Source organism: Aquila chrysaetos, chromosome 4 (assembly GCF_900496995.4).
Source record: "Aquila chrysaetos chrysaetos chromosome 4, bAquChr1.4, whole genome shotgun sequence".
Lineage (NCBI taxonomy): Eukaryota > Metazoa > Chordata > Aves > Accipitriformes > Accipitridae > Aquila > Aquila chrysaetos.
In genome coordinates this window covers 57,689,845-57,716,799 of record NC_044007.1, presented here as the reverse complement: position 1 = coordinate 57,716,799, position 26,955 = coordinate 57,689,845, and the positions used below count along the sequence as shown (strand labels likewise).

General features: G+C 39.2%; 1 protein-coding gene across 15 annotated transcripts in view; it reads left to right on the top strand.

Moving 5' to 3' along the window:
- The window catches only part of PIEZO2 (piezo type mechanosensitive ion channel component 2), a 313,966-nt gene that overhangs the window by 101,323 nt on the left and 185,688 nt on the right, over positions 1 to 26,955 (top strand). For all 15 annotated transcript variants that reach the window (XM_030012388.2, XM_030012391.2, XM_030012402.2 and 12 more), the window contains exon 3: positions 13,763 to 13,888. In XM_030012388.2, coding sequence (XP_029868248.1) covers positions 13,763 to 13,888 — 126 coding nt within the window. The remainder of the gene's footprint in view (positions 1 to 13,762; positions 13,889 to 26,955) is intronic.

Below are 26,955 nucleotides of genomic sequence, written 5' to 3'. Positions count from 1 at the left end.
GAAGACTGTGCCTGAAACCTCCAGTGCCCTTCAACATTCAACAAAAGGCACAAAGTACAGGATCACAGGGCTCTTTTGGCCACTTTCACAGCTTTGAACTGGTATTTTACAGTGTCAAAGTCTCTTTGTGTTATAACCTTCTGGGTGATTAAAAACACCTAAGTAGTCTTTAGAGGTATACTTTGCTCCTCTTCCTGCATGGTATCTGAGAATGGTAGAGATCAAGTTTCTGGTCCTTTCTCCAGATCGAGGCTTGTAGCTCACACTCCATGGTAGGGAACTGAGACACTACTTTTATTAGTTGTGAAGAGCACAGGAATGTCTTCATCCTTCTTATATTCCATAATCTCCACACTTCATGCCTCTCAACATTCCCTTTGTGTTTTTTGTTTGGGTTTTTTTTGTTGTTGTGTTTTGGGTTTTTTTTTTGTCTGCAAAGGCAACTTCAGTAATCATTTAAAAATCCAGGCCAGGAAAACAGCAAGCAATTCTGTTGCACTTCCTTGCTTTGCAGAATGCTAAAACCATACCCTGTGAAACATGGTAGTACATATATTCCAATCCATCATTTTACATACTATTTCCATATCATTACTCTCTGTATATATGGGCTTTCTTGTTCCATACCTAGATCTCCTACCACAGGGAAAAGTATTTAAAAGTGCTCAAGCAGCAACCCTTTCTAACAAGTATCCACAAGAAGAGGTGTAAATAGTGCAGTCCTCTATTCCAGTCCTTAGTGCCTCTTGCGAGAGTAGTCTGAGGTTGTTGTCCCACTGGCCCTGCTGTTGTCCAGGGGATGATTCCAAATCCTAACAGAAAGACAGATGTGTGAGAAGTCCCAGCTGAATCACAGTGATGTCTCGTATACTACTCCAGAGGCCTCTTGGATCCTGAAACGCCGCTTGGACAACAATTGGACTACATGTGTGCAGAACATAGGTGCCAAATTCAGCTTCAGTGTTGAAGCAGTTTTACTACATTTGGCTACAGGATCCCCATAATTTTTGCTGTACGTGAAAGAATGAAACTACTGATTCTTTTATGTCTGCCCCAGAGGACAAAATGCCAGATATATTAGATCTAGTTGGACACGAGCATTACTCAGCCAGCGTCTTGCAGTGAATGCTTGGTAACTGGTTATTCTTAATGGAGAAATATAACTATTTTGAAAAACCTTGATAAAATCCCACAGGGCTACAGAGAAGAACTCAAGTATTTATCTCTGAAGACTGCACGTACTTTCCTTCAGGTAGTTTTTGATGTGTGGATGAAATAAGTTGCTCTGTGGCAAACTTGACTCAGTGTTAGGCAGTCTTCCTCACTATAGGTTCCAGGCACTAGAATAGATAAATTGTGTTTTGGGAGAACTTATTTATTCAGAAGCAAGCAGATAAAACTTACAGTCTTTGAAAGTGTCTGATGTCACAAGAGAATTTTGTAGGGTGTTTCCCACAGTGGAGATTGGTGGAATTTCCAAATAACTATCACATGTTTAAAAGGGCATGCATCTGGTAACCTTTATACGTTCAGCTGCACCTCTGCAGAAGAAAAGATGATCCCTTCAGTCAGTGAATGCACTGGTTTCCTTTTACCCCACTTGTCTTTTTGTGGGACAAGTGTATATAAAGGTAAAGTTTAAAAAAAGAAAGAATCACACATAATATCACAGTGGTCACTGAGCTGACATTGTCCCTTAGGAATGCAATCCAGGTCTTGTCATACATATGTTCATGGAAACATTAGTTCAGAGCCTCAGCAGAGGTTGAAAAAAGAAATGTGAACATAAAGAAATAAAACAGAACAAAATGAAACAACGTTGTAGAGCTGTATAAAGCCATGATATGCCTGTATTTTGTAGTAGTAGTGGTGTCCTACCCTAAACAGAATGTAGTAGAACTGGAAAAGAGTTCAGAGATGGTTGATGGGGATAACTGCAGTATGTGCAGTGGTGTCTGAGGAACAGAGAAGTATACTAGGGCTCTAGCTGGGAAAAGATGGAAGTGAAAGACTGTCTGAGAGGTACAAAATCATGAGTGATGGGGAAAGGATGGATAGTGACCAATTGTTCTCTTTGTTTCATAAGGCGAGAACTGGGAACAAGCAAAAGGATGTTGTTCATACAGTGAGCAGTTGATCTTTGACAATTCCTGCTGCAGGATATTGTGTATGCTGAAAATTCGCATGGCTGAGAGTAACACTGGGAGAGTTCATGGAGGGGAAATTTACCAAACAGATCTGGTTCAAGCAATCTGAAAAAGGTTGGAGGCTTGGAGGGAGTATTAATCTTCTTGTATGCTTCCCTAGACATCTGCTTATGGCTGCTACTGGTTACTGGTGAGAATGGACTTCTGGTTTGTACCAATGTACATACAGATGTTCTTAGCTTCTTTCATGTTCACAATTTCTAATATTTTAATAGTGGACTGTAGGATGATGGAGATTCCAGATTACTAGTCAGTTCCACTGTTGGATTTTTTTTTATTTTCCCCTTGACATCTCACTCTTTTTAGTTTCCTTTTCACAAGTTTTTGTTTCATCAGAAATTGAACTCCTTCCAACTGCTTAAAAATATTTCTGAAAATTCAGAGGGATATTTTCCCCCTTCTAGTCTTGGACTTCTTAAATCTGGATCTCTGTTCATAGCCTTTACATTAAGAGGGTAATTAAAAAACAGTAAACTTCTTCCTTCCAGATTTGTGTAGTAATATGCAATTCTTGACCTTTCCTTACTTGTGGTTATAGTATCAAGTATTCATTTTGTTCACAGAAGCAATTTAAGATTTCAGATTGTCAATACCTAGTATGGATTCTATCTTTTAGCCTGTAAGTATTTGGACTGCTGCCACCAAATGCCTGGCCCATGGTAGCAACTATCCTAGGAAGGAAAGGCATCACTGTTCATTCATTACTCAACTATACGCTTATCTGAAAGATACCTTACTAGCAAGGACTCGACTTACTATAATGTTGGCCACCTTTTTCTACTATGGAAAACAAAGGATTCGTATAATAGGGTGAAAAATAACTGTTTGCTTCTCTCTGCAGTTATTGTCCAAAAAATACAGCAGGTATCTTCATATGGAAATGTGATAGCTCATTTATGGACTTGACCTGTAGGCTTATCAAGGAAACTTCATAGTAAACATTTTGGAGTTGAAAGTAATGGATTATTTGTGCAAAATTCCTTTGTCTGATCTACCTAGAACATGATAGACAATATGACAGCTGTGTTTTTACATACAGAGAGATTAAGAGGGGAGAACTCTTGTGTAGACACACATGGAATTGATATAATAGTGATAATACAGATCTAGTTGTTCTCTGCTTTGGTTTGCAGGATGTTCCAACAAATGGCGCTTGCATACCATTTGCAGGAAAACACAAGTGGTGTCGTTAGGATCTCAGCGTTTCACTGAGCTCCACTCTTTCTTAGTGTAAGCCTTTTCTGCAATATTGAGAAATGTTGTGATTTCTTCTCCTGAAGAAATCAAGCGTTTCTGCAAGCATAGATGGGTTCCTTGATGTCCAGATTTTATGTATATTTATAGTTTACTGTTGTGGTTTAACCCCAGTAGGCAGCTAAGCACCACACAGTTGCTCGCTCACTTCCCCAGTGGGATGAGGGAGAGAATCAGAAGGGTAAAAGTGAGAAAACTTGTGGGTTGAGATAAAGACAGTTTAATAGGTAAAGCAAAAGCTGCATGTGCAAGCAAAGCAAAGCAAGGAATCCATTCCCCACTTCCCATCTGCAGGCAGGTGTTCAGCCATCTCCAGGAAAGCAGGGCTCCATCACGCCTAACGGTGACTTGGGAAGACAAACGCCATCATTCCCAATGTCCCCCCCCTTCCTCCTCCTTCCCCCAGCTTTATATGCTGAGCATGACATCGTATGGTCTGGAATATCCCTTGGGTCAGTTGGGGTCAGCTGTCCTGGCTGTGTCCCCTCCCAACTGCTTGTGCCCCCCCCAGCCACCTCGCTGGTGGGGTGGGGTGAGAAGCAGAAAAGGCCTCAGCTCTGTGTAAGCACTGCTCAGCAGTAACGAGAACATCCCTGTGTTATCAACACTGTTTTCAGCACAAATCCAAAACATAGCCCCAGACAAGCTACTATGAAGAAAATCAGCTCTATCCCAGCCAAAAGCAGCACATCTACATCCATTTAATTCCACACATGAGTACTAGGCAGAATGTAGCAAATAAGATGAATTCTGTTGTTAATATGGAAAAAAAGTATTTTTGTTCCGAACCTGTTGCAACTGGACTGGGAGATAAATCAAAAGTTACCATCAGCCAGAGCTGATATGTCCCAAGATGACATTTCCTCCATTCCCATGACAGATCATTTCCTGTAAGAGCCTTTGACAGAATTTTGCTCTTCTGAAATAGTCGCCAGAAGTTTATTGAAAACTAAATTTGCTATGGTGTCATCTAAAATATCCTTATACACAAATTCTGTGGTTTCCATGATGATTTCTGAGGTCTGCTAGGCATGACCATCTTCGACGGTAACTACCTGGATGACTCCTCAGTGTATGGTCCTTACCTTACCTAACTGTCTAATTCTCAGCTGTTTTATAGTTTTCACCAATTTGCCAAGAATGTAAGTCAGATTTAGTGGTCTGTGGCTCTCTGACTCCTGTAATCTATTTCTCTACAGAATTTTACAGAAGATACAACATAGTTAGTCTCTTGGGAAGTTTGTATTTTAATTTCTTTAGAAAACCACCTGATTTTGGTGAAAGGATACTACTAATGCTTATAGGAAGCTATCTGGTCCTCTTCCATTTGCTCATTGGAGTAGGTTTTTTGAAAGTAATAATATTTTTTACAGAAAGAAGAAAGTTTCATGACTGTGTGGCATACTAGCATCATAGTATGTTCTTCAAACGCCAGAAAACTTTTGGAACCAAATTTCTTCCATAAATAATTTGCTTTTCTATCTTGTCTGTCTTCTTCCCTAAGCACCCCTGATAAAGAGGGAACAAAACTATGTCCTTGCATAGGTTACTTCAGCTCTTACATAGACAGTGGGGCTTAGCAGTTCAGATTGTTTGTGCTTTTGAAATGCAAATTTGAAGTTGAAACGCCAGTGCATTTCAGGGGGCAGAGCAGGGGCTCTTCAGCTGGGTCATGAGCTGCATTATGTTGTGCTAGATATACTAATGCAAACTCTTTGGAAAGAAGTTAAACTCTGCAAGACGCCTGCCTGAGCTGAGGCAGCCTCTAGAGCTTCTTGGGAAAGTTTTGCCAACAGTAGAAATTCGTAGCCCAGCTTCCACTGCGAGTTCAGTACGCAGACTTATGCATGATTACTCCCGTGTGAAAACATCATGGTGTAGGGTTTGGTTTGCCATGGCTGTGTTAGTCTTATTTACATAGCCTTCTAGCCTTCCCATCTCACTCTGCCTTGCATCACGTTTGTTTGCTGCTTACAAACATATGTGGGTAGGTATTCAATGGAGAAAGTTTCTTACTTCCTAGTAAGTACAGATTTTTTTAAAAAATGTGTTTCAGCTCTGTAGTGCATGACCTGCTGTCACCTCCCATTACTTGGGAGTTGCTTGGACTCTCTGTTGTTGAAGGAGCTTAGTACTGGGTAGAGTTACCTGCTCTTTATGACTATGACAGAGGAATGAGGAAAGTAATTTGCAAGCACTGCTTCTAACACATAATAATGGCTGAATGAATTTGAATTCAAAATAACTATTATCTCTTAGTAGAAAACATGGAGAGCCTGGTTCCCTGAGGGAAGTAACTGGAACTCTGTATTAAAAGCCTCAAATCCTCTTGTGAAAGAACACCTCTGGCTTAAAATTGCTCAGTGTTACTGCACTAATATCTGAGATGATATTTATTTCCTGTGTTTAGCTTGGTACAGTCACCTGTCAAATAAAGAAGCAGACATCAAGTAGCTGTTGTTTGCTGTGGAAGCTTATGAGTGTCATCTGGAAAAAAAAATGAATGGTTAAGTTCTGAGTCTTGTCTGACAAAATATTTTGTTAACAAAATGGGTAAATTGCCTGTGTAAACTTGCAATTCAGAGATTATGACTAGCTTGAACGATGGTATTGTCTATTGATGCAGAGGATACAGCTCAGTTCTGGTAGTATTCTGGGCATGAAAACTTCTAGGAAAAACAGGAAATCCTGCTAGAAGCTAGAGTAAGTAGGCATTTATTATCCCATGCAGCACTTTTTATGTCTTTTTATGTTTTCATTTCTAAATCAGTTGGTTTTTTGTTTTTTTTTTAATTACGCATAACATTTTTGACTGTGTTTACCCAAGTCTGGTTGGCATTCCTGCAATGTGTCTATCTCTAAATTGACTTTTTTCCCTTCTTAGAGCTCTGTAGTATTTTAAAAAGAGAGAGAAACAGAAAGAGAAATGTAATTAAATACATTATATGGAAGAATATAAAGGAACCTGCATTTTACATGCAGACACACAGCCTGGAACAATGTGTCTTATTTTGCTTTAAAAAGTAATGTAAAATTTTTAGGTAATTATGTATTTTGTGATAAACTGTTACAAATTCTTGTGTTCTTATGATCTAAGAAATAATATAATTTGAAATGCAAAGGAATACATTGTAGTACAAAAAGTTGCTCGAAATTAAGGAATCATGCCTTTTTTGTAAATTTATTAGAACATTTTTCTATTGGGCACAGTTGTAGATTGTGACATTTGGCTACATATGGGAATAATTAGCGTGTTCCAGAAAGCATGGACAAAACATTGGGAAACTTTTGCTGGAAATTCTGAATCTGAAATATTGTACTTCTCTGCTCTGGATTTCACTGTGGCTGCTTGAGCACATAGCTTTAAACATATAAAAATAATAGCATGAAATCTGGAGCTGTTGTCTGTGGATATGCATTTTAAGGCTTGGGCCTGGGCAGGTACAGAATAGACCATGGCATTAGTTAATTGTTCTCTATTTTTGTCTTGCTGCTGGAAATCCAGCGAGTGAACCAGGTGCGTTTGTACTTTTGCAGTGGTGATGTCTGCATACTGTTTAAGGCTCTAGTAAGCTCAAATCCTCCGGGTAGAAGATGATGTTGAAATGTAAGATACGCTTTGGGAGAAAAAAAAAATTAATGCATTTAAGCTAAATATGGATGTACTGATAACTGTGCTTGTTGTGCAGTGGAAGGATGGCAACGCTTTCAAGAAAGGAGGAAGTAAGTTTTGTTTTTATTTTGGGTAGAAAATAATAGCACTTTTTTAACCATTAAAATAATTCCTGGCAGCTTCAGGATGATTTAAGCATTATCTTATTTGAGTCTACTTAAGAAGTTACATGGAAGACCTAGTGAATAGGAGCCGATATGCAGTTACTTTACTTGGCGGATCAATGGCTTGCCATTGCACAATATACAGTGTACAAGGCACAAATTTTATTCTTAGTATAGTCCTTCCAAACGATTGCCTTCCTCTATCCTTTGTTCATAGCTTTGTCCCATCGCGTTTCAGCGCTCAAGAGGCCAAACCTTTAAGCATAGCTGTACTCTGTGTGTAGAAATACTACGGATATTTTACATCTGGGAGAGATTGTTTAATAATAGATGTAACTGGCACTAGCAAAAATGTAGCATCATTCTTACAGAACCTGAAACTGGAGGGTACTGTCTCTCTGCACCTCCAAAAGTGCACAAAGAAGAGTTGAAAACGCTGAGGTTATGCCTACCCTGCACACTTGGACATAAGTACACATTGTAACTGTAAGGAGAAATAGAGAAAATTAGCCTTTGCAGAGCACCGATTTGAACAGTGAATAGTGGAGAGGTATCTAAAAGGGTTTGACTTCCACTGACTTGCAAGCTGTGTGCTTTATGGCTCGGTCATATCAAGTATCAATACCCTAGCAGTGAAGCAGTCAGTCTTATTTTATGAACCTTTTATGCAACATTGACAGCCCTTCAGTCCCTGTTCATGCGCTCAAAGATATGCATGTGCTTAAGTGCTTTCTTGGACAGGGCTAAATTGCTCTGTGCCTTGCAAGTTTAACCCTGTAGTCACCACTGAAAATCTCAGCTGAGTTTAGAATTCATATTTGAACCCCTTCTTCATCTTCCATGATCATCGGGAGGTGTCCTGCTGTGTTAAGTATCAATTAGTGTACAGTATTACTGATGAATTCAGGAAAGGGGACTGGCCCATATTCTTCACTATTGCTGATTGGCCATACTGAAATACCAGGTTTTCCTGTCAAATGGAAGATGGATATATCAGCACTTACTTCATGCTTATAAACTTTCATCTGTGTATGCATTTAAATATGTGAACCTACGTTTGACACTTGTGGCCACAGTGGCAGATGTTCATGCTGGTCTCAGTGATGACATTATTCTGGTGGTTAGCTGGAACCAACTCTTACTTTTTATCACGTCTGAAACTTTGACAGAAGCCAACTTCAAATCGGAACTCTTTTTTTGCATTTATCTCAGTAAGTTCGTTGTGGTATCTTGAGGCACTTAAAGCAGAGCTGACCAAAGATGGGATTTCTTTTATTTGGGAAATTATGATGTTTTGATACTTTTTTTTCTTGCAGATCATATAACCCCCAAACTTCCACATTTTTCCAAAGAACAGATGTTTTGAATTAAATGTTTTCTTAACTTCCTGCCCCCAGCTGCCCTGATCTTCAGTATAGATGATGTTGACAGACTCCTATTTGGAACCGTGGAGCAGGAGATGAAAGTCTTGGGACCCTGGTTCCAGCTAGGCTCTGAGGTGATGCTAGGTTTCCTGATGGAAAATCAAGAGCTTAAGATTTTAAGATTTCTAGCTGAAACAAATTCTGTGGGACTGACCCCGTCTGTGCTGCAGAAGTTTACTGCAACCAAGCCTCATCCCCAGAGCTCTTTAGTTCTATGTTTGTCACTTACTGATGAAGAGGATTATTAAAAAATAAATCCTGAATGGCTGATATAGGGTATGTTTATTAACTGAAGTGTCACTAGTTCAGGAGATAAATGCACATTAATGTTTATCACTCACTGTATGCTATCAAAGATTATGTGAAAAATGAAATGTGCTTTGGTATTTAATCTGCTGTGATCTGAATAAAAAGTGTTGTGTAAAAAAAATTCCCAAGCAAAACTGTTGAGGTAGAATTGAAAGTGTTGCAGCAGTTTGGGGTACAATGTATGGCTAAAGAGGTGTTAGAATTCTCCAAAACCCAACTGACTTCAGAAAATGCAACAATAAGGTAACATTTAACAAAAAATCCCACTGCAAAGTAGTAAAAGCTTCAAATAAGGCACCCAAACACCCTTAAAGCTACTTTTTAGGTGAAACCATGCAGCATACATATGATTATGATGAAAGGATTACACTGTTGGAATAGTAAATGGTCTTTAATTTTTAGAATCCATTATTTTCATCCTCTGTTTTCCCTTTCCTGATACCATTATGGCATGCAGAATGGATACTGACCCTTCTGCATATAGATGCTTAGTACTTCTTAATAAAAAATCAGGATAAATTGTTAGCAGTATTATTAACTTTGGCAGAGACTCAACCAATTTTTTGTTGTGCCCCATCCAACAGATCAGAAAGAGAAAAAAAATAATGTGGAATGAAAATGCACCTTGCAAGGAACAGGAAATACAGTGTGATGTGATACCATATGATATGTTGAGACTCTTTGCAGTAGCCTAAATCTCGTGGTCAGATTATATTTTAAAAGCTAATATATGTGATTTTAAAGCAGGTCTCAGTGACAATTGGCCATTCAGTTATCTGATGTCCTATTAGCACACCCTTTTGGAAGAAGCTCTTAGGAAGTTCCAGGCATACAAAAAATTTGAATTCTGTCATGCTCTGCTGTTTGGAGGGAAAAGGGTAGCAGAAAAGATCACAGGACTGCCTTTCTAAACACGAATGTACTGTTTTTCTGTGTTGGAAACGAAGTGGGCAGCAGGCTCCACCTTTGCGTACAATCTTGATGTAGGCAGTCAGGAGGTGCATGTGTTTGTTGAAGGCAGCAGTCCTAGTCAGACACGTTCAAATAGTTAGTTGTACTGAGGTTACATGCCTGTGGCTGGGGGGGACATGCCATCACTAATCCGGCTCTTGGCTGGATTACCTTTGAAAAATAAGAAATGGATTCCTCTGCCATGTGTGAAAAGTTTTTGGCCCTCTTGAGTCCAGTTTAGTGTTGCAGCTGGGCTGGAGAGAAAGAGGGAAATGAAGCCTTTGCATCCTGACCAGCTTCCTGTAGGCTTGATCAGAGGGGAGAAAGCCCTTTCCCAGGAGCAGTCTGGAGGGACAAGGAGTCTGGAGCAGCCTCCCTGTGTGTTTCTGGGACACACCGGGGTACATTTCTAAAGCCATATGCCAGGTTTTGGTCCCACTGGGTGCCATTAGGAATGACACACTGCACCTGAAAGCAAACCCACTATTCTTAGTCTTTCAGGCCAGTTCTGAGGCAAATCTGCTCTCTCCTTTCCACCCCCCCGAGTTTGCTGAAGCTGGTGGCACCACGCTGGTGTGAGTAAAATCAGAACCCAGCATACAAGCTACAAACCCAGGTGTTTTGCCAGAAGATTTTTCTTATTTTAGCCTTAATGGGCATACACACTTCTATACATCTAAGACAGAATTAAGGAATCTGTGTTGTGATTTTTAGTGTGCGCTGGGGCGATGTCCTCTTGTGTGTCTGTTCTGTCCGCACAGGTTGTAACTGTGAGTGAATTAGAATAAATGAAAATTAAAGAAGTATGACAAAAATCTTTTTTCCTCATCGTAAGAAGCTCTATTTTGTTTCAGGAGTTTAATTTCAGCTGTCTCTATTCTCACCATCTCAGTTCTGTACACATACAGTTAATTTTTTCTTTGTGTAATTTAGAACAGTTTCCAGTAGAAAGAAAAAAAAGTAAGTAAAAATACGGTCAAATGGATTTATCCAAACCCCACTATAAATTGAAACTCATCACTTATCCAAATCTGTCACTTCTTTCTTGGCATAAATTATGTATCCAGTAATTCACTGATTTTTAGTACTCCTATTTCTCCCAAGTTGTTGATGTCTCTCCAAAACTTTTGAAATCAGGGGCATAGCATTTCTCACTTTTCCCCAAATACTTCTTGTGTCTACTTTCTGCTGGCACAGCTGAATGTGGTGCAGGCAAAGGGCTCCTCAGTAGCATTGATGGTGGTCCTGTCCCACTGATGGCCATGAAGGGAACAGCCCTTGAGGAATGCTGTAACCTGCAGTGCCCATGTCTAGCTGCCTTCCAGCTGTGTGTTTCCCCTGCCATATTTACCAGTACACTGAGAGACTATTTATTATCTTGGGTGTTAATAGTCCTTTAAAATTTTCCCTAGCTTTGTGCAGGAGGAGATCTTTTTTCAACATTTCAGCGTTTTGAGAAATATATTTTAAACTTTTTCTACAGTTCCTAAAAGGAAGACAATTGGAAAAGTTAAGGCTTTGTTAAAGAAATGCTTTGTTCAATCTACAATTCAAATATGTTTGTTTTCAAGCTTTAAAAAATGAAGTCTAAAATTTAGATAAATTTTGGAGAGACATGGCCATGGAAATAGCAAAAGATGGACCCAAGATTTTTAACAGTTTTATTTCTTTATGTGGAAACAGTTTGGGAAATGAATGTGCACTAATTGTATTGCATTTTTTTTTCCTTTGGAGGCTGACTGAAACAATTCTATCAAAAACCTTCCAAATCCACTTCTATATGAAAAATTCAGTGATTGATATCTCTTGAATTGTTAACTCTTGAGCATTGAGGAGAGTTTGTGACTCAGAACTTCAGAAATTACCAGGCTGTCTTTAAAATCTGTGCATTTTAACACAGCTGTTAAGTCCATGGAGTTTGCGTTGTTAAACTGTTTGTCTCCAGTTTTGAGATACGTAATTTTTTAGTATATTCTGAACATGCAGCTCACATAATACCATGAGCATGGGATCTGGTAATGCAGGAACAAACCACCAAATACTGAAACTTGCCAAAAAATTGTAAAAGCTAGCAGTCCTTGGATTGCATTTCATATGACATCACATTTAACAAATGATTTAATAACATGCAGCTTGTGATATATTCATTCTTTTAATGATTTTGAAAATATGAGGGTTTTTGTTACTTATGCTTTTATAGTGCTTAGAGGTGGTTTTCCTAAGCCAGGACACCAGCCCAGCCTCTGTAGAAGAGGAATGAAAAATGACCTCTGATCCAAAGAATTTAAAATCTATTCTTTTTTTTTTTTTTTAATGCTCTGGAGCCCAGGTTGTCTGCTTTCTGTGTAGACTCTGGTGTCTTACCAGTAAAGACTAGTGAATAGGTCATACAAAGCACGTATCTAGTGAATGTATCTTTTCAGATCACAGAAATTCTTACATAGGCTCATTCTTGTCATTTTATATTTTGTTTGAATTGTCTAATCTCTTATTTAAAAAAAAAGGGGGGGGGAAGTTCATTATAGGCATTTGGTATTCAAAATTTGCAGTCAAGATAGTGATCATATAACAAAAGTTTTGAGTCTAATGGAGTAAGATAGTCTATAACTTTTTCTAAAATTGTTGAATCATGTTTATCTGATTCTTTGCTTTATAAACTACCATTTGGGCCATGGGTGACAAGCTTGAACTATAACAAATATAAAGCAAAAAGCTGATTTACTGGCTAGATACAGAATATGAACCGTCATCTTCTTTTTAGTAGTTGCTCATAACAGACACATGCAGAATTAAGTAAGAATGAAACAGGCTGCATGTAGAGTGAACATTTCCCAGGTATACTCTGCTAGTTCTGCTCTCCATAGCCTTGGCTTTATTTGTAGCCTTGGGTAAGAATTCCAGCAGTGCTGTTTTTTTAATCTGTAAATACAAAAATTACTCTCAAATGCATGAAGCAGGTCATGTAAAATCTAGGTATAAAATACTTCGGAAATAGAACTTTTACTGCAGATAGGTAAGGTAGGGTGATATTTAATGTTGTCTTTTTTTCAGCAATACAACTTACTCTTGAAGATGCATATTTTCTGAAATACTAATGGTTTACTTTATTTATTCATACCTTGCAAGTTTGGCTGCCTGTGATTAAGCTGAGTGTTTCCTAGAGGATTTATAAGGCAGTTTCTAAGTCTTCGTCAAACATTTTCTATTGGCTTTTGGCTATAGATATCCAGTAAATCATAGAGGAACTATGAGAAAGTGTATCTGGCACAGGATTCATCGGTGTGTAATGAAAATTATTTTCAAAAACTTCTAAAGGAGGAGAAAGAGGGCAGTCTGCACAAAGCAAAGCATTCATTTGAAAGTATGCATATACTCCCGAGCCAAACTGAGGCTTTTGTGGCATTATCCCTCCCTCCCATGTAATTTGTTTTGGAAAGAGTAATTAGATTAACAAGTTTTTATTTTCTCCAGATTGGAAGTAGCATCCATATTTTGTCTTTGTACCAGGTAATGTGGTGATAAGCATTGTGATGTTATTATTGATGTAAAATTGGCATCTGGAGACTTGAGAAAATTTTTTTTTTTTTTAAATCCCAAAAGTAAAAGGAAATATTGGTAATGACAGTCATTGGGATTTGTGATTAAAGAGTACTCAAAGACACAACCAACTTAAATACGTTTTTTGCTATGATTTTGACCCTTAAGGGACAATCATGAGTAATCTGGAACTGACTTGTAGAAGTATCCTTGGTCAGGATATTTTTACTGGTTTTATACTGAAAACTTTTAAGCAGTGTTTAGAAATTCACCAACTATATGTATGTATATTTTGTCTTTTAGGGCATACAGGACGATTATTAAAATCTCTGTGTTTCACCAGTCTATCATTTCTGCTGCTGCACATCATCTTTCAGATTACCATAAACAGTCTTGAAGCTGGAAAAACTATCGAACCTGGTTTTAACTGTGAGTAAAATCTTTAAGTTTTTATTAGCATTTTAATGTCCAAATGCTTCAGTGGCTTGAAAGGTGAAGCATTGATGAGAAGGCACTTAACATTGTGCTCCTGTGGGTTTGCAGCTTGCTTCTGTTTCCCAGCTTGTTGCTTTAAGAATTACTGTTAGTCGGGCAAGACGACTAGATGGATTTAAGAAATGCAAAGTGTATTACCTATTTTGTTCCTATTGTTTAGCAATGACTATTGTATGTCTTCATCTTTTAGGCTTCCTCAAAATTCCCTCAGAACCTGAGGTGGCTACATGTTTGTGTTATTAGATCATAATTCAATGTATTAAGAATAAAATGAGATATAGTAACAAAAACCTCTCTATCCATGTGTTATGCCTCTGTCTGATGGAACTCTCTTAATTTGTTTGCTTAACTTTAAATCCTGACCCCAAGATTTACATTTCTAAACAGTACTTGTCTCTTTCTTGCCTGTGTTGTATGGGAAGAAGGATTTTCAATTTTTATTTTTATGTAAACACTACTTAAAAATATATTGCATGACATTTTGTATCTTCCTCTCTCAGGAAATGTTCTTCAACAATTCAGAAGCAAATGTTTTTTATTGTGCAGAAGTTAATTAAAATATCTATCCAGTGATTTGGATATGTAACCTTCAGGTAGACACTATTTGTACTTGTCTTGCAATGCTTACGTTTAACATTTAAACCTGTCAACTTACCTTTGATAAATGTCCATTTAATTTATCATAGAGTATGCTGCTGCCACTTGAGTAAACAGTTGTAGTATAATTCAGCACAAGAAACCTTATGTGAATTAAAGCATTTGAAGTAAAGTAACAAAATCCTAAGGAAACCTGGAGCAAGCATTACCATTTCACCTTTAACTCAAACCATTTCTTAAAGTAAAAGGCATAATTGTATTAATGAAATATCAGTTTTAACTGGAATGTGTTGGGCTTTGTTGGTTCAAATCAGACCTTCAGAGTCTAAATTTTCTTTTTGTCAAAAATGTATATTACTGATAGAGTGAGCTAGATTAGTTGCTTTCCTGTATCTGTTTAACATTCTTATGGCTAAAAATACAAGATTTTTACTTAGAGTAATTGTATCAGCTAGACACTGTTTGTGTGAGTAGAGAGTTCCTAACTGCCAAAGACAGAGGCAACCACTGGCTTTTTCTTCCTCCTTTGGTGGGAACCGGGGTCTACAGTGAGAACTGATTAACAGAATTACTTCATCCTGAAGAGTCCCCTTCTGAAGAAACAGAGAGAACATACCATTTCTGTCTGTTTATTAACAGTTGCTGAGTGCAACAGCTTCTATTCTAGCTGCCGTTAATAATGGTTTCCTTACTTGGGGCCTCACAGGACAAGGGGTATGGCTGTAGTAGTACATTAAATGTGCCTCAGCTTGCTCTCTGACACCAAGGCCAGTTGACGTGAGATGACCCACGTCCTCACCATTAAGCTCTCTTTGCCTTCTGGGCGCAGAGGGTGGGTTGAATTTTCCTGTTGGAAACGGTATTCATCCCACAGAAACTCCCAAACTGTGCCCGAGTTGTTTGGCAGAGAGGAAGTTGGCCAACCAAAGTTCCTCCAAGATTGTTTTAACTGTTTAGCAATATCAAGAATTCAGCTGTTGAATTTCAGTGCCTGAATATGTTTGCAGGGTAAACTGGCACCATTTGGTTTTCTGGTATAGCTATAGTTCATGAGCTTCAGGTGAAGCTAATGAAGAGGGGAATGTGATACTGGCATAATGGATGCTGGACCCCCAGGGTGCTGAAGGAGAAGTAAAAGAAGGTATAAAGACTGTTGTGAATGAAGGGGACAGAAAAGGCCAAGGCCTTTGCTAGATCAGGCAGTAAGATCAATTATTGTCATTAAATGGCACCAGAGCATACATGGTACTGTGTAGGTGAGGAGGAGACAGAATTCCTGCTCCAGAAATTAGGTTGGTAGTACTTCTGCTTGTAATTATTTGGTGACACACCCCCACTGTATTTCCTGTTCCCCAGCTATATGAATAATGCTTTGCAAAACTGACTACAGCGGTGTGCTAAGCCATAGCTGGAGAAATGACAGCACTGTGCCCGTAGCATCTGCACAGTGTCATGATCTCTGCATTTCAGAGTTAGGTGTTAATGTTTATTCAACTCTTTTCACTCAATAAGACGTACAGAAGTGTAGACTGGAAGACTGGAGTTTTCTGTTTCCCTATCCAGACCCGGATCAACTATTAATAAAGCATTTTCTTACAGCTGTTTGTCTTACTCTTAAGCCCTATGTGCCCCACTGGAAATATTCTACAGTCTTTTCTGATGCTTATCATTAGGAAGTTTTTCTCCTATTAGTCAAAATAGCCTGTGTTCCTCCTTCAGCCTTATCCAGAAATGGAGAAAAACTTTCCATTAATCTTTATGGTTACCTATTATGTGTTTGAAGGCTGCAGCCTTGTCTGTCACATGTACTCTTTTCTCTTTTTCTCTCCTCTTTAACTTCAGTCCTTCCATACTTTCTTCATGCATCATGTTTTCCAGGAAGGAGATTAGTGTTACCGTTGTTGGTCTACTTCTGTTTTCTCCAAGTGCTCCAGATATTTCTTGAAGTTCAGTCCCCAAAGCTAGGCAGTATTTCAGCTGAGAATTTACTAGCACATACTGAAGTATAACCATTACCCAAGTGTCTGCAAGTGGCACTCCCTGTTCATGTATTACTATATGGTACTCTTTGCAACAGTAGCATTGTCTCACACTTTATTTGTGATTCACTGTAACCCACAAATCATTTTCTGCAGAATAGACCATTTTTTTAATCCTGTATTTATGTAGGTGAGTATTCTTACAGTATATTGGAAATTTATGTTTGCCCTTTTTCTTCCAAAATGGTTTTATTTATCAAGACTGTTCTGAATTCTGTCTCCCAATTTGCTTGTGGCCCCTCTTATAGGGCCATCTGCAAATACGACATTTAAGGGGGTTTGGATATACTAAAATGTTTGATTTTCCCTTTAAATTTAAACTTTGTTTTGATTTTGCTGGAATTGTAATATCTCCCTGAGTTTAAATAAATTAAACCATAGAGTTCTGAAGGAGCTAGCGGATGTTATGGCAAGACCCCTCTTTATCATCTAGCAAAGGTCTTGGGAGTGTGGGGAGGTCCCTGCTGACTGGAAGCTGGCCAGTGTTATTCCAATTTACACGAAGGGTGTGAGGGAAGACCCAGGGAACTACAGACCTGTTAGTCTAACCTCAGTTCCTGGAAAAAATTGTGGGGAAGATTGTACTGGGTACTGTTGAAAGGCATTTATAGAATAATATAATCATCCGGCACAGTCAACATGGGTTCACAAAGGGAAAGCCGTATTTAATTTGATATCCTTCTATGACAAGGTCACCTGCCTAGTGGATGAAAGGGAGGAGGTGGATGTAGTTTTTCTGGATGTTAGTAAGGCTTTTGATAACTGTCCCTCACAGCATCCTTCTGGACAAGTTGTCCAACTGTGGGATGAGTGGGTTTACGGTGCGCTGGGTGAAGAGCTGGCTGAAGGGCAGAGCTCAAAGAGTTGTTTGTAGCGAATGGGGCTGCATCTGGCTGGTGACCGGTCACCAGCAGCACTCCTCAGGGCTCAATTCTAGGGCCAGTCTTGTTCAGTATATTTATCAACGATCTGGATGCAGGAGTTGAATGCACCATTAGCAAGTTTGCTGGTGATACCAAACTGGGAGGTGCTGTTGACTCTCTTGAGGGACAAGATGCCTTGCAGAGGGATCTAGATAGATTAGAGCATTGGGCAGTGATTAATGGGATGAAATTTAACAAGAGGAAATGCTGGATTCTGCACCTAGGATGGAGTAATGGCAGGTGCAAGTATAAACTGGGAGAGCAGTGGCTGGAGAACAGCCCTGCAGAAAGGGATCTGGGGGTGCTGGTCGGCAGCAGTAAGCCCTGACAGCCAAGAGGGCAAACCGCACCCTGGGGTGCATCAAACACAGCATGACCAGCCGGTCAAAAGAGGGGGTCATCCCGCTGCATTCAGCATTGGTGCGGCCTCATCTTGAGCACTGTGTGCAGTGCTGGGCCCCACCATTTAAGAAGGATGTGAAGGTCCTTGAGCGCGTCCAGAGGACGACAACCAAGCCAGTGAGCGGGCTGGAAGGCATGTCCTCTGAGGAGCAGCTGAAGGACTTTGGGCTCGTCTCGTTTGGAGAGAAGGAGGCTGCAGGGAGACCTCATTGCTCTCTGCAGCTTCCTGAGGAGGGGACGTGGGGAGGGAGGTGCTGAGCCCTTCTCCCTGGGATCCAGGGACAGGATGCGTGGGAATGGTTCAGTGCTGCACCAGGAGAGGTTCAGACTGGATGTCAGGAAGCATTTCTTTACCGAGAGGGTGGTCAAACCCTGGAACGGGCTTCCTAGAGAGGTGCTCGATGCCCCAAGCCTGTCAGTGTTTAAGAGGCATTTGGACAATGCCCTTAGCAACATGCTTTAACTTTTGGTCAGCCCTGAAGTGGTCAGGCCCTTGGACTAGATGGTCGTTGTAGGTCCCTTCCAACTGAAATGGTCTGGTCTGGTCTGGTCTATTCTATTCTATATATTGCCCTCATGTATATGAGGTGAGAGTAAGTACTGTAAATGTGCACTTTTGGTGCACTACTTTCTAGGCTGAGTAAGAAGACAATATGAGGAGGAAAGGAAAAAAGTGTAATAGCAGAAAGGAGAAAAAACCTTGCAATTGTTTTGGTTTATGTTCAATTGCTTATTTTTGCTATGATAAAGCATGTGAAGTTTTTGTGCGTTCCTAGAGTTATTGCTCCCTCTCTTGCTTTCATACTGCAGGGAAATTAAAGCTGATTCTACAACTCCATAATTTTCCCCTCAGAAATGAATGAATAAATGTTTCAACTTAATTCTGTATTTTTTGGAATTTGTTGCCTTTTTGTAGTTAATAATCTAACTCCTCACAGTTTCAGAAGTGGGTGAGAAGGGGATGTACCTTTGTCTTCAAATTCTGTAGGTTAGTTTGTCTCAGTACGTTCAAATGCCAACTTTTGAATCAAAAGATCATTTTCTGGTTTTAGTTTTTCTTTTCACACTGCTGTATTAAACCTTCTGAAAATATTTTCATTTTGGTAATAGAAACACTTGAAAAATGTTTGAATTAGAGGTGTGATACAGACTATCACCTCTTAAACCTTATACAGTTATAGTTTCATTTTGGAAATGAAGAACAACCATCCCTTTATCTTTTACATCTAGAAGCAGTTTAATTTGGGCCATCTGCAAGAGCAAAGCAGACATGTAGAATTTCAGGCTCATTTTAAAATATTCTGCTCTTATCCTGAACTTATGTTATTCAAAATCAGCTGGTAGATAGTGTTTAGGATAAGTAAGTCCTGGAATGTTTAACTTCTTCAGTTATTTTTTTCATCCCCTTCCTCTTTTAGAGCTCATATACCTTCTCTTTCAGGATGGCTACAAAATGCTACAGCATTCTTGAAGTTATATAGGAGATGTATGTTGGTGGGTTGATAGAGGTGTTTAAACATGTTTAGCCAACAGAGGGTTCTTGTTTCTTCAGAGCCTTGTGAGTATTGCCTAGCACTAACAAAATTTCGTTGTTAGAACTCCTTATTTAGCTTAATGAATGCTTTCTGGTTAGCCACAGCTGCATTGTAAGGAACTAACATTGAACACCTCCCAGATTGTTTCTTTTTTAAATCAGAGTTCATATAGGAGAGGAAAAAAATAAATACAGAAAAGGTGAGCTGGGCTAATCTTCTTAAGCCATCAAGAGCTAGGCAATCAGTCTTGTTTCACTGATGGTATCTCCATATAACAAAGAATCTGATTTTGAGATGTAGTAGTATTCATGCAGTAATACAATTCCATTATTAAATTTGTACTTCTGATGGAACAAAATTCTGATTATTGGATTAGGTAACATCTTTTGAGTATAGAATCTGTGAGACGGGCAATTGAAAATTAGATCACAAGGTAATATAGAGTCTCATTCTTCAGTATGCACACTATAGTTCTTTCCTAGGACTAATTGTAAACATCTTAAAAATGGCATTTCCCCCAGCAGGAATGTTTTCCACGATGTTCATTTTAAACTTTACTTCCGATAAATTAATGCAATTATTCCTCATCATACTACTCCTCTGTAAGTGTATCCTCTTCTTGGTTTTAGTCAGTCTGTAAAAATACTCCAATTTCTTTTTCTTTTAGTTGTAGTGGTGTATATCCATTTTTTATTTTGTGCCGACTCTACCATCTCTTGGTCTTGAATTCTGCAAATGGATCTGCTGAAACGCTTATTCTTTCAGAACAGTATTTTAGTCCATGAGAAATGCAACTAAGAATAGTTCAACTATTTGCTAACTGAGTTTGTATTCAATGTTTGTTAGAATACTGAAAGAGGCATTTAAGGTATTTCTGGATATTTTTTTATACATCAAATAATAGAACTGATGGAGCTGAAATAGATACCTTGAAATCCTTCTAAAGACTTTCTATGAATCTCTGCATTTGTTTACTGTGTATAGTTTGTGTGCTTTATTTACAAAATGGTTACGTGAAGAAAAAGGGAGAATAGGCTTAAAGCACCAAGTTGCCTAGATAGCTTCTCTGTTAGATCATGGGAACTAAATTCAGATATTTCTCTGTCCGCAGTATGCCATGGTGAATGTCAAACAAATGCATGCCACCATTGTGGAATCATAATAACTTTCTGCTTTAGATAAATCTTGAAATTATTTCTTGGCTAAAAGATCATCCTGTGTTTGCATTACTACCAGTGTGTCCCTGAGGTTTTGGGTTATATTAGGAAGCAGCAATACCCAGTACAAATAGATTATGTTTCACCATTTATTGAAAGCTCAGACTCAGGACTGCAGCTGATCTTTCATAGGAATTAATAATTACTTTTTCCGATATACCTGGTGAGATTTCATGTCTTTTATACCCTCCTGAGTATGCTTTTAAGGTTGTGCTGGTTTTGAAAAGTACTGCATCTGTAAAGGCTACTGTATTTCTAGTTACATTTATTAACCCATCGGAAATAAAGATGCTGGTTTTACTTACAGAGGGGCAAAAGATTAAGAGATTTCATACAGAGTTTCATATTTCTGTTTCAAAGGTGGGTGGCAGATGCATGCAGGTCTTTCAAATACCATGACTTACTGGCCCAACTCCTGCCTGGAGTCTGAGCATGTCTTATAGCCTCGTCAGCTCTTTGGACACAACATTTCACAAGAGACTGCCTTGAAAACAAATATTTTCAAAATATTGAAAATTTGAAATACTGTTTCATGAAACAAATATTTTGATAATTTCCTGACCATGAATTGTCTTGGTAATTTTGACAATTTTAATTTCAAGAATGTTACTTCATATGAAATGAAATTAACCCAAATGGCACTAAGAAAACTAATAAGTTTATATGAGAAGGTTCTGCTTCTGAGCAGAAGTCATAGCAAAGTAAACAGTTCATTTTAATACTGAAAAAGTCACTGTGTCCTCTGGAATGGTTTTACTTACCAAAATCAAAGGTAACAGTTAACCCACATTAAACAGTGCTCAAGCACTTGCATCCCAGACAAACCAGCTCATTCTTCCCTAACAAACACATCCATTTCTCACTGACCAGGCAGACGCTCAAGGTGTCTTCCAAACAACTGGTTTAGTGGCAAAGTTGTGAGATCTTCAGTCACCTCCATCATATGTGTAACATACTCTTCCTTTTTTATTGAATGAGGTCTTTGTTTCAACATTCAGGGGTCTACCTCAAACCTGAGCCCTTCTTTTGACCTCATTTTCTCACATTTCTTTATTCTGTGTAGAGACTGAATTGTTTCGTCTCCTTAGCAATTGCCTTGGGCTGTTGTAGTTGAAACTAAAATAGATGTCATCTGTAAGCTTATCTCAGTTTGAAAATGTGTGTTTAAAAGCAAACCTTTATTCCATTAAGAGTAGACATTATCTTGCAGAACATCTGCATTTTCATCATATTTTTGTGTGTCATCTCAAAGATTATAATCTTGGCCTAAGTCTGAGTAAAAAAAATGCCTTTAAATGTTTCAGAAAGAGTTCATTCTATTATGCTTGTGTGGTGTCTCTACGAGCGGCAAGAGGACAAGGTTCGGAAATTAACGCATGTTTCAAGAACAATGGTGGAATACCCAGTTCAGCAAAGTTTTTGTAGGATGAAACAACCAGCTGTAGTACGGCAGAAGAGTCAGAATAACCTTTTGTTGAGGGGATATATGTGTTGAACTCGACATTGGCTAAGCCTGTGATGTCTACTTGTCCTGGTGTCAGCTGGGATAGAGTTAATTGTCTACCTAGTAGCTGGTACAGTACGTGAAGAATGTTGATAACACACTGATGTTTTCAGTTGTTGCTAAGTAGTGTTTAGTCTAAAGTCAAGGATTTTTTCAGCTTCTCATGCCCAGCCAGTGAGAAAGCTGGAGGGGCACAAGAAGTTGGCACAGGACACAGCCAGGGCAGCTGACCCAAACTGGCCAACGGGGTATTCCATACCGTGTGACATCCCATCTAGTGTATAAACTGGGGGGAGTGGGGGCAGGTGGATCATTGCTCAGGGACTAACTGGGTGTCGATTGGCGGGTGATGAGCAATTGCACTGTGCATCATTTGTACATTCCAATCCTTTTATTATTGCTGTTGTCATTTTATTAGTATTATCATTATTAGTTTCTTCTTTTCTGTTCTATTACACCATTCTTATCTCAACCCACGAGTTTTACTTCTTTTCCCGATTTTCTCCCCCATCCCACTGGGTGGGGGGTTGGTGAGTGAGCGGCTGTGTGGTGCTTAGTTGCTGGCTGGGTTTAAACCACAACACTCTTACAGCAAATACAGTAGAAATTTACAGTGTTAGACGTTTAACTAGACCAGTTCCAAAGTAGTGAGTGGTGGTTCAGTGGGGAAAAAAAATTATACACCAATATTTTAATAGAAGAGATGGTACAGATTCTGTGTGCTCTCTGGCAGCCATGCAAGACTGACAATGCTAAATCCCGTAATATAAAAATCTAGTTTTAATGGAATTCAGATACCTACATATTTTTGAAGTTCTGAGCTACAGTCTTTATTGATTATTAAATCAGTACAGACAGCTAGCTACCTGGAAAGACTTTTTGTTCAGTTTTTTATGAGAGATCAGTTATTTCATGTGTTTTGGCTTTGTTGTATGTCCTCACCAAGCTATCTGAAGCTTTGTTGCTTGTATTATTAGCCAGATACTAAAGGCTGAGCATATGAGAAGCTGAAAATGTTTCCAGATTACAGGTTAATATAACTTTATAAAAATGAAAGGGAACTGTGAAAACTACTGTTCTTTATTCAAAGTCAAAATATGAATTTTGTCCTTCTTACCCCAAGCAGCACATCTCTTCATGGTACTTCCATGTGCCCAGTGCCATGTGGACTGAAAAAAACCCTGGCTTGACTTCGCTTGTAAACTCCTCTGAGAAGGGACTTTTCCTGTTCTGTGGTCTGCATGTACTCTATGGCCTGCAGCAGGAGTTGACTGTATGGCTTCAGGCTTATGGAGATACCCCAGCTTAAAGTATAATGAGAATAGGATTTCTTCAGAGTTTCCCTCTTACCAGCAACTATGCTTGCAGAATAATGAGCTTAAAAGCAATGAACAACCATTTATCCAAATCTCCACTGAGGGAGAAAATTCTGCAGAGATAAGAACAAGTAGTGCACACATGGATTGCAGTAGAGCATTCATAGCTGAAACTCCTGTCGTACTGCTTCACATGGCAAGTACCTCTGAAAACCTAACAAATGATGGAAAGGCATGAGACATGACTTTAAGAAAAAAAAAGTTAATGTAGTTCCTATCATTCTCTGGTTTCATAGTGTGCTGTTTCTTGCATAGGTGATAGGCAGTGTCTGAGTCATGAAATATGTAAAAAGGAATTTTTCTATGGAGTTCAAGGAGAACTTGGGACTGAAAAGAATGTTTAGCCATAAAAGCCGCTGTGACATCAGGTTGTGGTGGCACAAATATGGTCATTACACAAGGTCCTAGAAAGGCATGTGGTTGTACATGACCATTTCTGACTGTCACTTCAATGTTACCAGGAGTCAAGAATGTATAGCATGTGGAACACATGCTGTGATAAACTTTTAATCAAAGGTGTTAGCATGCTTTTTTTGCCTTACCAGAAACTTGCAACAATAGGTTTTTTTGCACATGAAAGTTAATTTTCCTTTAATTCAGTACACATTGAATGTCAACATTTCTTCAACACTTTCAGTGCAACTTTATGTAGCCAGGAAATTTATGACTGGGGAAATAGAAGCTTCTGGAATTGCTTCTTAGGCATGTATGATAAGTCCTGCTTAATTTCCTGCTGGGTATTACTGCCTAGCAGTTCAGAAGGTTGGTGTTTGTTGTACTTATGGAGTCTTTATTTCTGGACTCACATGCTGCCACGTGAAAATTGAGCAATATTCTAAATATTCATTTTCAGCCCTGATATATAACACCTTCTGTATAATGTGTATAATTACACTGTGATGATGTTAGCATACCGACTTGTGTCCCACCATTTCAGAGAAGCTGACATAGGAGAAGATCCTTCTCACTGCCACTCACAGTTTGTGGATTTGACAGTCAGATTTGCATTGGAGGGAAGAGCTGGGAAAACCCTGGGTGGCCCGTGGGGTGTACAGCTTCCTTCTGAAGCTGATGGACTTTGGAAGGTATTCTCATGTTGCACCCAAGGAAGCACCCAGTGTGCCTGCTGACGCTGTGATGCAGACTTGGGCAGTTTTCTATTTTGTGTCCCAGTTGTAGCTAGGATGAGTACCCCTGACTGCGGGGTAGTAGAAAAAAAAAGTGACCATCGCTGTCACTTTGTTTTAGGGCTGTTGGTAGGAGACAGAGAGTAGCCGTTGTCTGTCTCCCTCTGCTCTCTTAAAGGAAAGAACAGAAGTAGCAAATGTGAGGAAGAAACCAAGGCCAGCTGTGAAGGAGAAGGCACTTGATAAAACTTGAATAGCAGAGAGGAGGGCAGAACGTGTGTGTGAAAGAAATGAAAGGAGAAGAAAGTAACTGTTTTATTGATTTATACTCTTAGTTAGCGCTCTTAGTAAATTAAGACGCAAACATACAAAGAGTAGCCTTCTGTATTTTGGAAGTAGCCGCTCCTTGGCTTGTCCCCTAGTTATATGCTTAACCTTCCTATGAAAAGCTTATCAGACAGTATGCATTGCCAACTGCTTTCAAGACCCAAGTTACTAGAAAGCCCATTTTCCACACTGTGAAAAGTTTTTGAAGACAAGCAAAGTCAGAAACAGGCTGCTCACACAAACAGTTACAGTGAGAAAACTTGTCTACAGGGTTAGACCTTCACACTGACACCAGCCTTGCTGTTACAGTGGTTATCTTGGCTCATTGACAGTGTTTTGCTGTAGCGGTATGGGGTATGTAAGGACCAACACCACGGTGCTTTAGCAGCCAGCATCTCTGGGCTGGTGTAGAGCACCATGTTGAAATGTTCCCTTGTTGATCATTCAAATCACTGTAACATAAATATTTTACTGGGGAGTCTTACTGTAGAATTACTGTTCAGGAATAGGAAACTATATATTTGTGTGTTGGACACTGTTTAGACAAATGCTTTCCACTGAGAATAAATATTTCACTTTTATTTCTGAGGATTTGTTGTTTCTGTTTGGCTGTTTACATCTTTCTGTATTGCTCTTCATCACGTAATCATTTTGAGTATTTCTAGAAAACCTGATTCGTTAGTGTGATACTGTGAGCCTTTGCATGTGCCTGTGCCCACGTTGTAAGTTTGAGGGGGTTTTGGTCCCTGAGTCTGAGCCCTTGGGCTTGAGCCTTCTGCACCTCTTCATGCTTTAAATCAGCAGTGCAACCTGGGTCTCAGCTGGCAAGCAAACAGCAAATTTGAGTTGAGATGATGACAGCTGTTCACCACAGCCACGCTACCATGGCTGGACTGCTAGCTGGGCATCTCGGCTGCAAGCACAGGTGAGGTGTCATGCCTGGGGGTGGCAGCTGTAAAGGGCCATCCCTGGCAGTGCAGCACCACCAGCGGGTGGGCTTCCCTTCCAGTGTGGGCTGGAGACTGCTCAGGACAAAAACTAGCTCTTGACTTGAGGTTAACCTTGAGTTGAAAGGACTGGGTTTACCGAGCTGTTCATGGAATCTGTGATGTAAAACAATCACCCCGTGAAACAAAGCAAAAGGCGTTGCTCACATAAGTATGGCTTGGAGCCATCTGGAAAGAAATGTTTTCTTCACCGACTTGGACTTAAAATGCCTTGGTGGGCTTTGCTGCATCAGTGTGTTAGAACATAGTCCTAAACCTGGGTCAAATAGAATGTGAGCTTGCACGCTTCAGGTTTACTTCCAAATGGAAAATCTGTCTTAAAATTCCCTTCAGTTTCTGCCAGATATACAAGTCTGAATCAGTAACCACACAGGATGCAAGAAGGCGCTGTACCTTACACCTTTTGCGTAAACAATGTGCAGCACATCTGTCATGCTTGTGTTTAACACAGAGCAAAATAAATAAGAAAAATTCCTTAACACTCGCAAAAGAAGAAAAAATACCCTTCACATCTTTGGAAAGGAAGAGAACTCATTAGATGAGTTTAGAAGGGTAGACTTGATTTCCAAAGTCTTAAACATCCCTCTTTTGTTTCATTACAACTCTAGCATTTTCCTGATACCTAGATCTGGAGCATTGCACCATTTCCATTCATATACACTGTGTTTACTGATGAATTTTATCATAGTGCATTCCTTTAGGGATTTTTTAAAGCAATCAATAAACTGATTTTCAGAGATCTTATAGTCATGCTCTAGACTAAAACCAGAAAGATTTCCAACAGCTTCAGTGAAAATTGTAGTAAATGAAAAATATTTCATGACAAAACTCTAATGCTATTTTTATGTGTCTAGAAATAAGGAGAGTAGAACACACTATCTTTCAAAGTCCAGTGACTAGAGAATGAACTTGATTTCCAGATATCATCAGTTATACCAAATGCCTAT